Source organism: Carassius carassius, chromosome 5 (genome assembly GCF_963082965.1).
Source record: "Carassius carassius chromosome 5, fCarCar2.1, whole genome shotgun sequence".
Classification (NCBI taxonomy): Eukaryota; Metazoa; Chordata; class Actinopteri; order Cypriniformes; family Cyprinidae; genus Carassius; species Carassius carassius.
In genome coordinates, this window is record NC_081759.1 from 3,906,153 (window position 1) to 3,921,377 (window position 15,225).

The window sequence follows — 15,225 nt, forward strand, 5'->3', positions numbered from 1 at the left end:
TCTTACCACGCTGAATCAACGCGCTACATGTAAACTATATTCTTTGTTGTATTTTCCTGTCAAAATAATGGAGTTCATTTAGAATTAGTCAACTTTTTCGAACAAGCTGAAGATATTTTCTGGTAGTGGGCGGAGCTAACGCGCAAATGGCCATTTCATTGGCTGGCGCTCATCTATTACCATCCCTGTATTGATTTCAGCAAATCAGTTTGACCGAACATAGACAACGTGATTAATATTCATGAACCCAGCAGCTCATCAATCCATAGTGCATTGTATATTGTTAGTATGGTAGTAGAATTACCGTATTTTCCGCACTATAAGGCGCACTTAAAAGCCTTTAATTTTCTCAAAAAACGACAGTGCGCCTTATAATCCGGAGCGCCTTATATATGGATCAAGGCGCTCTGTCAAAATGTTGACATTCCCTTTAGCACCGCTCCATCTAGTGGATGCATAACGCAAACCCAGTCAAACGTTTGACTGCAGTATCTTCTATTCTATGCGCCTTATAATCCGGTGCGCCCTATATATGAAAACAGTTCTAAAATAGGCCATTCATTAAAGGTGCGCCTTATAATCCGGTGCGCCTTATAGTGCGGAAAATACTTGTAGTAGTTGTAGTAGTATTATCTTTTAATAATAATTAATATGATCTATTACTTTTTTTTTTACAGAAACCCAAAATGACAAATATGCATTCATACATGGTTACCAAGTTTTAGTTCTAATCACTAAAGTTCTATCATTAAATAGTGCTTAATACCATAATATAATGCTTGACTGACTGATTAAGAAGATAAGATTTAAGAAGCTGTGCCATTTTACAAAGATAAGCTGACTGGAATCACATATGGGTTTTACTAGCCACTGGCGATTATATTGCCAAGGTGTGCGAGGGTTGCAAAATAAAAGTTCATTTTTACATAAAGGCATTGTGCTAGAAATATTACTATTATTTAGTAAAATGTATGTGATACTGCTACTACTGTTGAAAAAACTGTTGAAAAATCTTTTTTCAAGAAATAAATCACACAATATTTCTTCCATGTTTTAATTTTAATAGCAAATCCCCTTTATTTACCAAAAAATAAAATGTGTTTAAATTTCATTAATTAAAAGACTAATTAAATTTGGGTGAAACTTGTTTACTGTTTTTCATAATTATATTACTTGTAGAAAAACTTTAAACACAATTGTAAATAAGTATAAAGAATGGCATTTTTTTTATTTAATTAGCATATTTTAGTGTTTTGCTTTGGTACCGAAATTGGTAACGAAAACTGTGGATTTTCACTGGTATCGGTACCGAATACTGGAATTTTGGTACCGTGACAACACTACTATGCAACAACAAAATCTCAGGTTTTTATGTTTTTCCTTAGCACAGCATTAATGGCTTAATACCAAATCAAATACATATTAAATCATACACGGTATTATAAAACATACTGCATGATGGCTTTAATTGTAAACAACAGCAGTTGTTGGTTAGCTTCATACAATGAAAACATAATGAACATGACAGATAGAATCAAACGTTGCTCCACATAAAAACTGAATTAGAAAGCAGGCTCACCCAGAAGGGCTATGGGACATAGAGGCCTGGTAATTGGCAGAGGCTGGACTTCCTTGCATGGAGCCATGCGTTATTTTATACGGCGGTACCATTGACTGCTGACTTATACCTGTGAAATACAAGAGTGTGAAAAATAGTCTGGATGAGAAACAACTGGCAGAAAAGCTACTATAACAACATAACATTACTTGAGATGGTTACTGAAAGTTTCCAATAAGCCATGTCAGACCATTACATCATCTTTGCTGCTCTGATATATTAGAGTAGCAAAGAATGAAATAATGCATTAAGTCGTTGCAATGAAATCACAGAACTTAAAACAATAAATATTTATTAACTAGATATTGAATGTTTCTAGTTATATTAAATGAAAAAAAATATATATATATATATCAAATATAAATATTCCTTTTTTAAATTATTCTTTCATGCATTTTTCTGTGACATTTCCATTATTACATGTTAAAGTATGTTGTCCAAAAGTAGACAAAAGTTTTGTTTTTGTTTTTTTAAATAGATGAGTTTGATGTGCTGTGCAAAGTCTTAATTCACAATACACATGTCCTGGCACAAGTCAGCATGGATTTTTTGCGATCCTGTCAATGTAATGCAGACTTTGTAAAGAGGCTTTTGCTGATGATTGGTGCAGTGGCAACAATTTTACATGTGGAAAATATATCTGTTTATATGCTTTTATATTAACAAAGTCTGATTTTATATACTGATTGTTTTGGCATACATGAGAAACAAAATCAAATCAATTATTTCTCCTTAACATGTACATTATGGGGAAATAATTCACTTGATTTAGTTTCTTCTGTTTCATAAATGTTATCTTCTTTGAATAACTGAAGGTCAGAGAAAAACAATGCCTCTTTCTGTAGTTCTGATGGGAAAATCATGTTCTAGGGAGAGGAAAGGGAGACAAAGTCTGTCTTATCAGAAGGACAAAAGCCGCAAAAATAACTACAAATTCAGTGCAATCTGTCAAGCTTGTAGAAGTATAATTTTCCCTATGTGCTTGGATTGACTCGTACCCGCCTGGGCCTGATACTGGGGAGTGCTTGGTGCGGTCTTATTCCTGAAGATGTTGGGGTTCCTAGACAGCAAAAGCTGCAGCAGCACTGGTACATCTCCCTCCAAGTCATCACTGCCAAGGCTGTCCTTCAGCTCTCTGAGGAAAAATATATCAGAGTTGACGAACTTGCACACCAGTGAAAGAATACACAGTGCCCTATGAGTTCCACAATGCGTAAAACAGCACAATAGCACAAATAATTGTAGAATAACTAATTAATAGTTTACGGCATTTTATATAATTGTTTTTATTTTTTCTTTGCCACGAAATACAATACAGGTCTTCGGATCGAAGATGCTTGTTTTATTGCTTTCCTACAGATACGAAGACTCTGGGTGTGTATCAGGATTATCTTGATGGAGAAAACGTTTACATTTCATGAACTATGAATGAACTAAGAGCTTATTTTTTGCAATAATCCAAAAGCCTATGGAAAAATCATATTGGCATTTGTCAAGGGAACCAGCGCAATGCTAACAGCCAATCAGCCTACAAAGTGATGTCAATTGGTGCTTTCCCACTGCATGGGACAGCTCGGTATGGTTCACTTTTGGGAGGGGTTTCCACTGGGTATAGTACCTGGTACTTTTTATAGTACCACCTCATTTGAGGTTACAATTGAACCGTACCGTTACCAAAACATGACGTGTAAACTCTGACGATCACTGGTTGGAAAGAATCGCTGCTTCCTGCGTCACTGAACTTGCAACACAAAAGAGCCGCTAGATTTAAATCAGCACAGCCAGCACAGATCGAACGCAACTATTTTGAACGTGCGCACCTTTTTTAAACAACCAAACAGTTTTGTTGTCTGTTGAGGAAGTACAGACGCTCCTCTCATTGATAGAGGAGCAGATCCAGCGAGAGCTTGATGGGGCGATGCCGAATGAAAGTTTTTTTTTTTTTTTTTTTTAGGAGTCGTGACAGTAGAGGCGGCACAACTATAACAACATGTGAATAATCCCACCCACTCTAAACCGATGCTAAACTGCAGTGGAAATGCAAAATGAGCCATACCGAGCTTAGTCGTACCATGCAGTGGAAAAGCGTCAATAGTTATAATATATATATATATATATATATATATATATATATATATATATATATATATATATAACATTATAATGAGAACACAATTATAATAAAACGTTAGGAATTCCTTCGGTTTGGTTTCCGTGTTTCAGCGCGTTGTTGCGGAAAGAGCCAAGAGCGCATCCATAACAGAAGTTACACATTCTGATTATCACGTAACTTAGTTAGAGTTTACGTGTGCATTTGGTCTTTTTGTACGTATATTCAGCGCGTTGGTACAGGAATAGCCAAGAGCGTATCCACACATCTGACTATTTGGGGTTTGTGGCGCGGGTGCACTGCAATATTGGAAATAGTCTACTTCTGTTGTAAACAGTGAAGGCGAGCCAGTGGATATCATACAAGCTATGTGCAAATTCTGTGCAAGTCAAACTTATGCCGTTAAACATCTTTCACCATGATAGTGAAAGTAAAAACTGACGGCGCTTTCGGCATCTGAAGACGCACACAATAACAGTGCATATTCTCTCAGAGACGACGAGAGGCGATTCTTTTCTTTTAAATGTATTTCTTTAATGATTCTCTTGTGGCCCGAACATAGTGAAAACAATTTATTTCGTATTGAACAGGCTTTATGTTTGATTTATGTTGAAGTGTTTAACACTTTTTTTATTGGTGAGACTTTTTTTGGTAATCAGGCTCTCCAAAATTATCTAAAAATGTGGATTTAAATTTATCAGCCATCATATCTGTTATCGGCTTTCATATTTAAGGAATTTTTGGTTATCGTATCGGCCAAAATTTTCATATCGGTGCATCCCTATAATAAATAAATGTCATTTTAAACTGATTAACTGATAGTATTAGTATTAATCGGTCAAAATTCTTAACTGTTGGTTAACGGTTAAAATGAACACCCCTAATATGAAGTCTGAATGTGTGAATGAGTGGCACAGTTTTATATACTACATTAGGGTTTTGCTGGTGAAAAATTTTTCTCACCGGTTAATCGACGTGTTATAACACCGGTATTACTGGTATCCCCAAGGGTGCGGGGCATTCCCTCTTTTTCTCGCTTTTCTTTGATTTTAAATATTTTATAAAAGTGGTGTGCGCATTTTACTTTCACTTTCAAAAAGTGGCAATTCTGTGTTAAGCAATTGTTAGTTTTTAATTTTTTTGAATTTTCCCTCTTTTCCAAGCTTTCATTCATTTTTTAATAGCTTAAAAGCGCCGTCCGCATTTTACTTTCACTTTCGATTTAGCGGCAGTTTGGCATCAATTGCTTGAATGCAACAACAAAATACAACGTCAAACTCACTTTAGCCTATTTAACTTTTATAAAAAAATATACCATGCTATAGGACAGGCTATGCCTAATATAAAATAACTTGCATAAGGTTTAAATAGGTATACAAAACTAGAAATAAGTAAACATGTATAATATAACCAAATTAAAAAAAAATGTAGAAAGTTTATTAGCAAAAGGAGTAAGAAAGCTTTGAGGCACGGCATACACCTTGATGTCAAATAAAATAAATAAACAACACAAAGTTAAAATAAAGTAAACATCAGCAAACAATGTGGAGGCAATTAAATAAGAAACAAATGTTTAAAAAAAACTTCCAAAATCACCTTCAAAGTCAAAAGGCTTTTCAAAATCCAAAATATTGCCAAACAGGCGCTTTTTGCATCTTGTCTGTCTCATCTCACTCTTCTCCTCACTGGAGATATTAAATCTGATCTGTGATGCGACTGTTGTTCGGCACGCTGAATTGAGCAGCTGCAGTCAGTTTTTAATTGTAGTGTCTGTTCTTTTACTCAACTTAATGATTTTTAATGCAAAGATCTTCACTACAGCCAATCAAACATTTGGTTTAACTTGAAGAAATTATGACAAATATATAACTACTATACAAGTAGAATGCACTTTTCAGAGTGGCAACAACAGTCTATTAAAATATTTTAGGAATATAATTTTTTTTTGTCCACATTTACATTTAAACTGTTGTGCAGCACTTTAAATGTTTCGTTAAAAATTGGGATTGATCACATTTCATTTGATTACACTTCAAAATATTTATGAATTCATATGCATGCTTTATTAGTTTTATGCATTCATTTGATTAGCACCGTTTTTTATGTGCATCTCGTCAGTAAAGCCGGTTCTCTAATCAGCGGTAAATTCCATCAGGTGCATGATTTCACATAGAGCAGCTGTTACTACACGGAGCCATTGTTAACTGAGAAGATGCGAAAATCCACGTTCATTTTCAGCGTTTATTTGCGCATCTTCTCAGTTAACAACGGCTCTGTGTAGTAACAGCTGCTCTATGTGAAATCACGCACCTGAGGGAATTTACCGCTGATTAGGGAACTGGCTTTACTGACGAGATGCGCATTAACTATCGGCAGATCGTGATCGGAGCAGACCTAGTTTTTGATTCAATCATAAAACACAATTTCTGAAAAATAAAACATTTCATAGCCCCTATTATCGTCCAAAATAATTTTAAGTAATTAAGTAATTCAAGTATGATGAGTTCAATTGATTAGACTGTTTTGATTATTAAAATTTTATTAAACCATTAAAACAGAGTTCAGAAAAAACTAAATGTAAAACATGCAATTTGGGAAAAAATGTTTTTACTTATTTTATGGAGCAGAGAATTCGATTTACAAAGAGCAGGCATATAGAGAAATGGCGCATGTAATGGGCAAATGTAAGCAGAAACTCACATGTGTTCCATGGAGACCTGGCTGAGGCTGCTGGCGAGCTGAGAGACCAGAGTTTCATCCCTGCAGCCCATCAGACGCCCCACTTCCTCGGCTACACGCCCACTGTACAGCAGGCTCTTAGTGGTGGTGCCCGGTAAAGGGGAGGGCAGGGGCAGCTGGTTCAACACTGTACACACAAACAAAGTGTGATAAGGCAAAGCTTTCTTTATTACAAGAACCCCCAAGGTAGAAATCTAACAGCCACCTAAAGTGCAGTCAGAGATGTTCTGACGCATCCAATCTAAATAACCCTCTACATAGCGTACATGAATCAGAGTCCAAGAAAGCAATATCTTATCAGCTAAACCTGACGATAATCCAGATGTTGCAGCAAATTATCTAATATAAACTATCACTCAAAAGTTTGGGATTGGCAAGATTATTTTTAGCTTCTGCTGGATGAAGTGAATACTTCAATTCAGCATGGATGGTATAAAGAGTCAACTGAAGGTTTAAAATGCTAATAAAATATTTCAGCACAATTATTTTAAACATTGATAATACAAAATGTTTCTTTAGCAGATTTAGATTTCTGAAGGATTGTGTGACACTGAAGACTGGAGTAATGATTCTGAAAACTCGGCTTGACATTGTAACGGTGGCTGCCCCAAATCAAATTTGACTTAATAAAATTTAAATTGTTCGGGCGCCAGACAAGTAAAACTTGTCAAGTAAAAAAAAAAAATATATATGTAATGAAGTTCAATTTCCCCGAAGATAACTCAAACCACCGTTACACAAAAAACGAAAATAAATTCCTTCAAATACCCACAATAATGTAGAATAGGGCTTAAATGACACACAGTCAGAAATTGAAGGGTTTGGTCAAAAATATGTATATTTTAAGAAAACATTTTTGCAAAGAAATAAAATAAAATAAACTACACAAAGTTAAATTTTCACAGAGTTTTTTTTTCTTTACCTCACATGACAAAACAAAATATTTAAGGCAAACAGTTCTTTTTTTCAAACTCAGTTTGTGTTCAATTTTCAGCCAAAATAAAGAAATGAAAGAGGAAAAAAAAAACACACACAAAAAAAAAACACTTCAAACGAGTGTTTGTGTATGGGTGTGTGCGTGTACAATGAGCGTGTATGTGTGTGTGTGTGGTGGTGGCTGCGTGAAGCAGTCTGTGTAGCGGCCGCAAATCCTGGGCCGGAGAAAGAGTTTGGAGACTTGGCGAGAGTTTGGCGTGAGTTTAGAAACTCTTGGCGTGAGGTTAAAAGATGATGGACATCACCACTAGTACCTGAGGCAGGCGAACGAACCAGGCTGGATTATGTTGCACCAGGCAGGCGAACGAACCATGCAGACGCAGTAGAGCAATTTCTCCGTCACTTTGGCGATCGCACCCAGTCAGCGCATGCACAGAGATTCCAGCAAAGAATAGTACGACCTTCAGCTTCAGGTAGCGTGTGTCCCACTCCAATAATAACCTACAGGTGTGTTTTGTTTTTTACTCGCGCCCCAACTTCCGTTTCTAGCGCTCTTTTATTCTAAATTTCCTCATTGGTTTCCGCCCATCAGAAAAAATGAAAAGCTGATATGGATTTCTTCCATATCGCTACACTCTCCCTCCCTGGAGAAGACAACCTATGGTTGTGGAAATGTGAATCATAATTAAAATCCAATGAATTCCTCTTCATCAGAAGATTCATTGAATATCTGGCAGAGCCTTTTCTTCTCCTGGCATTCCAGCTCTTCAGCCGTGGGAAAGCATGGTTTCAGGTTGCACACATGCACTATGCGAACATCTTCGCCAGTGGACTCTAGCGCTATTCGATAGTTCAATGGACCCACCTGTTTTATGACACGGTAAGGGCCTTTCCATTTTTGAGCCAATTTTGCAGTGAAGTGATGTTGTGCACTAGACTGGGGAAAGGTTCTCATCCACACACGATCATTTTCCTTGTATGTGACATCTCGTCTTCTTTTATTATAATTCCGAAGCTGTCTCTTTTGTGCTTTTTTACAGCATTCCATGGCCTTGGTCTGAAGCTCAGTTAGGTGGTGGACTGTATCGTAAGATGTGCAGTCTGGAGTTAGATTCTTGCCATGTAACACCTTGTCCATGGGACTTTGCAGTTTCCTCCCCAAATGAAGCTCTGCAGGGGTCATCCCAATCGTTTCCTGGACAGCTGAATTAATAGCGAAACGGAGTTCCGGTAAGTATTGGTCCCATTTTCTGGGATTGTTGTCCACATAGGCAGAAATCATGCATTTGAGCGTACGGTTAACCCTCTCGGTCATATTTGTTTGTGGATGGTATGATGTTGTCAATTTAGGTTTGATACTCCACTTTTGACAGAGTTCTCTGAACAGTGATGACACAAATTGTGTACCTCTATCCGACAGAATGAAGTCTGGCACCCCCCAACGGGTTAGAATTTCCTTCCGAAGAAGTAACGCAACAGTCTCAGCTTTAGCATTGCGCATGGGGAAAAATTCCACCCACCGGGAGTAGTAATCTACAAAGACTAAGAGGTACTCATTTTGCTGTGTGCTGCGTGGCATTGGCCCCATAATGTCCACTCCAAGCATCTCATTGGGACGGGTGGTGGTGACTTGCTGTAGTTTGCCCACAGGTTTCTGATTTTCTCCCTTAAGAGTCTGGCATTTGACACATTTTTTGACGTGGTGTTTTATGTCAGTCCACATTCCAGGCCAGAATGCAACATCATGGATACGCTTGTAGGTCTTATAAATACCTACATGACCGCTCCAGGGATTAGAGTGGTAGTGGTGTAGAATGGACGACACAAGGCTGGTAGGAATGTAGACTCTGTAATGAACTTGATTGTTCGGCAGGTGAGTTTTGTGATAGAGTTTATCTTCCACTATCTCATACTGATCTTTAAAAGAGGAATCATTTTCTGCAAGTGCTTTAAGTGTGTTGGTGATGACAGGGTCTTTGTGCTGTTCCTCCCAGATTGTGGCTGGAGATATCGGAAACTCAGCATTCTCCTGTTGGTGTTGGTTGGTGTACAGGTTACAACTGGTGTGAATCCGAGACAGAGCATCAGGTGCCATATTTAGTTTTCCTTTGCGATATTCAATGATAAAATCAAATCTCTGTAGTCGCAAGGCCCACCGGATGAGGCGACTCGTGGTTTTTGTGGAAGACATTACCCATTGTAACGCTGAGTGGTCTGTGATGACAGTGAACAGTTTGTGCTCTAGGTAGTGCTGCCATTTTTCCAGGGCCCAAATTACAGCCAAACACTCTTTTTCAGTGGCTGTGTAATTGGTCTCTGCTTTGTTCAGGGTTCTGCTGGCATAAGCAATAACTTGTTCCAATCCCTGTTCCTTGCGCTGGGTCAGCACAGCACCCAGACCAGTGTTACTGGCATCCGTATAGCCAGTAAAAGGCAGTTGAAGGTCAGGATGGCCAAGAATGGGAGGAGAGGTAAGACAGCATTTCAAATGTTCAAAGGCTTGTTGACATTGTTGTGACCAGAGGAATGAACATCCTTTTTTTTTCAGTGCATTGATGGGTTCAGCGATCCTGGAGAAGTTTGGTACAAACCGGTGGTACCACCCGGCTAACCCCAGGAAGCGCTGGACCTCCTTGATGTTGGTGGGCACAGGGTATTCACGTATAGCCTCCACTTTACTTGGGTCTGCAGCTATGCCTTGGACGCTGACAACATGTCCCAGAAAAGTTATTTTCTGAAGACAGAACTTGCTCTTTTTTAAATTAATGGTGAGGCCAGCCATTTGCAGTTTATAAAAAACAGCTTGGAGGTCGGAGAAGTGCTGGGCTACAGATGGTGAGTAAATAATGATGTCGTCAATGTAGACAAAGCAGATGTTTCCACGCAATTCTCCTAGAACGTTCTCCATTAGTCTTTGGAAGGTTGCTGGGGCATTTTTTAACCCAAATGGCATAACATTAAACTGAAACAGTCCTGATGAAGTTGTGAAAGCTGTCTTTGGTTTACTTTCTTGATCCATGTTTACCTGCCAGTAGCCACTGTTAAGGTCAATGGTGGAAAAGATGGCCGCTCCAGATAGAGACTCCAAGATCTCAGTGATGTTGGGTAATGGGTAAGCATCATTCTCTGTAATGGCATTAACTTTTCTGTAGTCCACACAAAACCTAAGGCTTCCGTCTTTTTTAGGGACCAAGACGACAGGTGAGGCCCATCCAGAGTGTGATGGTTCTACGATGCCGGCAGTCAACATCTCTTCCAGTTGCTCTGTAATGACAGCTTGTTTGGCAGGTGTTGTGCGGTACGGTCTTTGTTTTATAGGTACTTGGTGGGTAGTATATATGTGATGCTGTGTAACTTCAGTACGTCCTGGACGAAGGGTACAAACTTGAGGGTTTGACTCGAGGATCTGCCGTAACTGTTGCTTGCCTTCCGGAGGTAAGTGGGCATCCTGTACAGCAGTGTTAATTAGTGTCTTCTCATCCAGGCAGGCTGGTTGAAACATGTTAAGTTGAGGAGGAGGAACAGAAGATAGTAAGGAGAGGCTGTTGGGATTTTTATTTCCCATCTTTCCCCTTGGATGTTGGGAACTGATAACTGGTACACTGGCATTTGTTGGCTGGAAAGGATAATACTCTTTAGGATTGGACTGAAATGAATACTTTTGATCTGCCACATTGATCTGCAGCCCACTGGAGAAGATGAAGTCCAGTCCTAATACGACTGCATAGGCCAGGGCTTTGGCTGATAGAACAACAGCAGGTATGGTGAATACTTTTTGATGTAGGGTGATTGGCATGTTTATCCAACCTAAAGGAATTTCTGCTTCCCCATTTGCTAGGTAGAGCGGACCCTGGGTCCATGGATGGAGTTTTTGTGAAGTGAGCTCCTTCCAGAGATTCTCATGTAGAAGGGTGTAGCTAGCCCCAGTATCAACAATGGCTTTTCCCTTCCAGGTACCAATGCAAAGTGGTATCACTAATTGTTGTGGAACAATTGCAGCAGGTGGTGGTTTCTTACCAGTTGTTGATGAATTGTGGGGAAAGGTGGCAGACACAGAGCGATTGCCAGATGGACCAGTACCTTTAGAAGATGGAAATGTTGTCCGCTTGTTATTGGAGGAAGGGTGTTGGCTGGTGGACTGAGGTGACTGGGACTGAGAAGAGACAAAGTGAGGACAGCTGCCAGGTGAGTGATGGCCTTTACATCGCCAGCATTGCACTAAAGGCTTCTCTGCCGGGCGGTTGGGAATAGGTCTTTGAGGCATGGATAGGGGTTGCTTAGAACTCACACGTTTTTCATATTGCAGTTGTTGTTCGTAGTCTTTTTCCAGCTGTTGGCCCAATTTCACAAGCTCATCGACTGTGTTCACCCGACTGCGAATCTGGCTTGCAAGGTAAGGATTCATATTTTTCAAAATCATTTTCACCAACTCACTGTCGGTCAAGGTGGGCTTCCACCTTTTGCAGAGAGCTCTGTATGTAAATGCAAAGTCCCTAATGCTCTCTCTTTCTCCCTGTGTTCTTGTCCTTACCCTTTCAGCCAGCTCGTCTTCATAATCCTCTGAGAGGAAAGCAGAGAGGAAAGCAGCTTCAAACTCTTCCCACGTGGTTATTGAGGATTGTGCAACTTCCCACCAGTCCCGGGCAGTACCATAAAGGACAGTGCGGAAAGTGGCCAGGATGTCAGCATTAGTAAGAGGATGTAACGCCAAGAAATCCTGACATCGAGTTAGATAGAGCAAGGGGTCCAAGTCATCTGACTGTCTCCCAAAAGTAGGAAATGTAATCTTAAGATGATCACTCTTTACAACAGGAGTAGGAAACATTGGAGGTGTCACTGGTGATGTAGGTGAAACTGCAGTGGTCAGAGGCAAGGGTGAGTAATCTCTTGTCTGCAGGTCAATCATTTGTTTCTCTTGCTTTTCGAGTCTTTTCTCAAGTTCAGTTTGTAAGCTTTTTACAGTTGCACACAGGGTGTTGGTGGTTTGGGTGCACTGGGTGAGTTCTGTTGACAACTGGTCATAATTTTTTTGATGGGTTACCAGGTAGGTTTTGATGTCCTGCTGAAGCTCCACTTGAAGTTGGTCAATCATGAACCGTACTTCAGACACATATGTAGTCTTAGCTTTGTGAAGTTCATCAGACATCATGACTTTAAGTGACTTAGTGAGTTGATCAGTCTCTTCCTTCACATGCTTCTTACTTTCAGAAATGTGGGTGAGCATTTCTTGTTGGTTTTGCTTGAGTTTATCAGCAAGGTTAGAAATCAGGCTGTCGTGATGTGCAGTCATGGTTTTAAGTTCTTTGGCAAGTTCACCAATGTTTTTTTCATGGGTTTGCATATGCTGTGTCAACGTGTCCCAGTTTCCTTTAACTTGAGTGAGTTGATGCATTCCTTTTCCAGGAGTTGACAGGATGCCAGGCAAGCCCTGCTGTGCCACTGAAGATAAAGATGAAGGCCCAGGTGATGTACATATCTGCATGGAGTCGCCATTCGGTTCCTGCTCCCAGGTGAAGGGTTGAACAGGAGTACTGCCAGCTAGTGGTGAGGTTGCAAACCGCACATGGGTTCCTGGGAAGTCAGTGGTGCTGGCTTGAGTAGGAGTGAAGTGGAAAGGAGCACGAAGAGGTCCAGTTGAAGAAAGTAGAGGACGGGGTGCTGGAGGCCAGACTGGGGTAGCAACATCTGGTGCTGGTGGTTCCATCTCCACAAAAGTGGATGGAGACAGAGGAGTGGCAGCCATGTTTGATTGTCAGTGTATGTATAGTCAGTCAGTGTAAAAATGTAGTGAAATGCAAGTTGAGTGAAAAAAAAACAATGTATAAATGTTTGAAAAAATAAATTGCAGCAGAATACTCTTAACAGTTCAGTGTGAAATGTCTGTCCAATTGTCCAATTCACCAATTCACACTTCAATTCACTTAACAAATCAATAATTAGATTTCAATAACACAAATGGGTGTTTCCACAACTTTCACATAATTGGGTCAGTTTGGCAGCAAGACAACTAAGGGGTAACACAATTATATATTTAACAACGTGCAAGTTCACAAACAAAAAGTATCTTCCCACAAAACCATTAAGTAAAGGAAAAAAACTGTTTCAATTCAGTATGTATATACACCACAATTTCACAAACACAAAAAAATATAGGCAGTGACAGCCAACCTTTAAGTAATCGTTTAGGGAAACTCAAATTCAAAGCTCAAATGACCAGTTTAAGTGGTCATGGTTTACGTGCTTAAATGTTTAAGTTTCAAGTTGTCAAGGTTTAAGTGTTTAAGTTTCAAGTCATCAAGGTTTAAGTGTTTAAGTTTCAAGTTTCATGTCTCAAGTCTCAAGTTTCAAGTTTCAAGTTTCAAGTTTCAAGTTTCAAGTCCCTGTTCGGGCGCCACTTCTGTAACGGTGGCTGCCCCAAATCAAATTTGACTTAATAAAATTTAAATTGTTCGGGCGCCAGACAAGTAAAACTTGTCAAGTAAAAAAAAAAAATATATATGTAATGAAGTTCAATTTCCCCGAAGATAACTCAAACCACCGTTACACAAAAAACGAAAATAAATTCCTTCAAATACCCACAATAATGTAGAATAGGGCTTAAATGACACACAGTCAGAAATTGAAGGGTTTGGTCAAAAATATGTATATTTTAAGAAAACATTTTTGCAAAGAAATAAAATAAAATAAACTACACAAAGTTAAATTTTCACAGAGTTTTTTTTTCTTTACCTCACATGACAAAACAAAATATTTAAGGCAAACAGTTCTTTTTTTCAAACTCAGTTTGTGTTCAATTTTCAGCCAAAATAAAGAAATGAAAGAGGAAAAAAAAAACACACACAAAAAAAAAACACTTCAAACGAGTGTTTGTGTATGGGTGTGTGCGTGTACAATGAGCGTGTATGTGTGTGTGTGTGGTGGTGGCTGCGTGAAGCAGTCTGTGTAGCGGCCGCAAATCCTGGGCCGGAGAAAGAGTTTGGAGACTTGGCGAGAGTTTGGCGTGAGTTTAGAAACTCTTGGCGTGAGGTTAAAAGATGATGGACATCACCACTAGTACCTGAGGCAGGCGAACGAACCAGGCTGGATTATGTTGCACCAGGCAGGCGAACGAACCATGCAGACGCAGTAGAGCAATTTCTCCGTCACTTTGGCGATCGCACCCAGTCAGCGCATGCACAGAGATTCCAGCAAAGAATAGTACGACCTTCAGCTTCAGGTAGCGTGTGTCCCACTCCAATAATAACCTACAGGTGTGTTTTGTTTTTTACTCGCGCCCCAACTTCCGTTTCTAGCGCTCTTTTATTCTAAATTTCCTCATTGGTTTCCGCCCATCAGAAAAAATGAAAAGCTGATATGGATTTCTTCCATATCGCTACAACATCACAGGAATAAATTACATTTTAAAATATATTCAAATGAAAAACAGTGATTTTAAATACAGTAGTCAACATTGTGGATCAAAAAAGTTAATCAAAGTTGTCCTAAGACAAGAACGCATTTTGGTTTTAAGACAACTTTGATGAAAGATTTTGATCCACTTCAAATGTTGACTAGTGTTTTTGCAGTATTTTGATTAAAGAGATGCATCCTTTGTATGCAGAGTTAACTTAAATCTGACCAACCCCAAACTTTTGAACAGTAGTGTAAATAATGAAAAACAACAACAACAAAAAACAATATTTTATGATGCAAGAGCCTTATAAAAACAAAGCATTCAAGTATATCATAGCGCACTGCTTAATTACAAAATTTAACATTTAGACTTTAAATTCTGAAATAATACATGTATACTTGTGAGTTCAATAATAAAGTATATGATAAA

The 15,225-nt window shown here is 39.0% G+C and overlaps 1 protein-coding gene across 2 annotated transcripts in view; it reads right to left on the reverse strand.

Annotated features, from left to right (window-relative positions):
- nipbla (NIPBL cohesin loading factor a) overlaps nucleotides 1-15,225 on the reverse strand; it is a 56,864-nt gene that overhangs the window by 38,817 nt on the left and 2,822 nt on the right. For both annotated transcript variants that reach the window (XM_059549484.1, XM_059549485.1), the window contains exons 3-5: nucleotides 6,429-6,594; nucleotides 2,617-2,753; nucleotides 1,580-1,688 (exon numbers count right to left, since the gene is read on the reverse strand). In XM_059549484.1, the coding sequence (XP_059405467.1) occupies nucleotides 1,580-1,688; nucleotides 2,617-2,753; nucleotides 6,429-6,594 (412 nt within the window). The remainder of the gene's footprint in view (nucleotides 1-1,579; nucleotides 1,689-2,616; nucleotides 2,754-6,428; nucleotides 6,595-15,225) is intronic.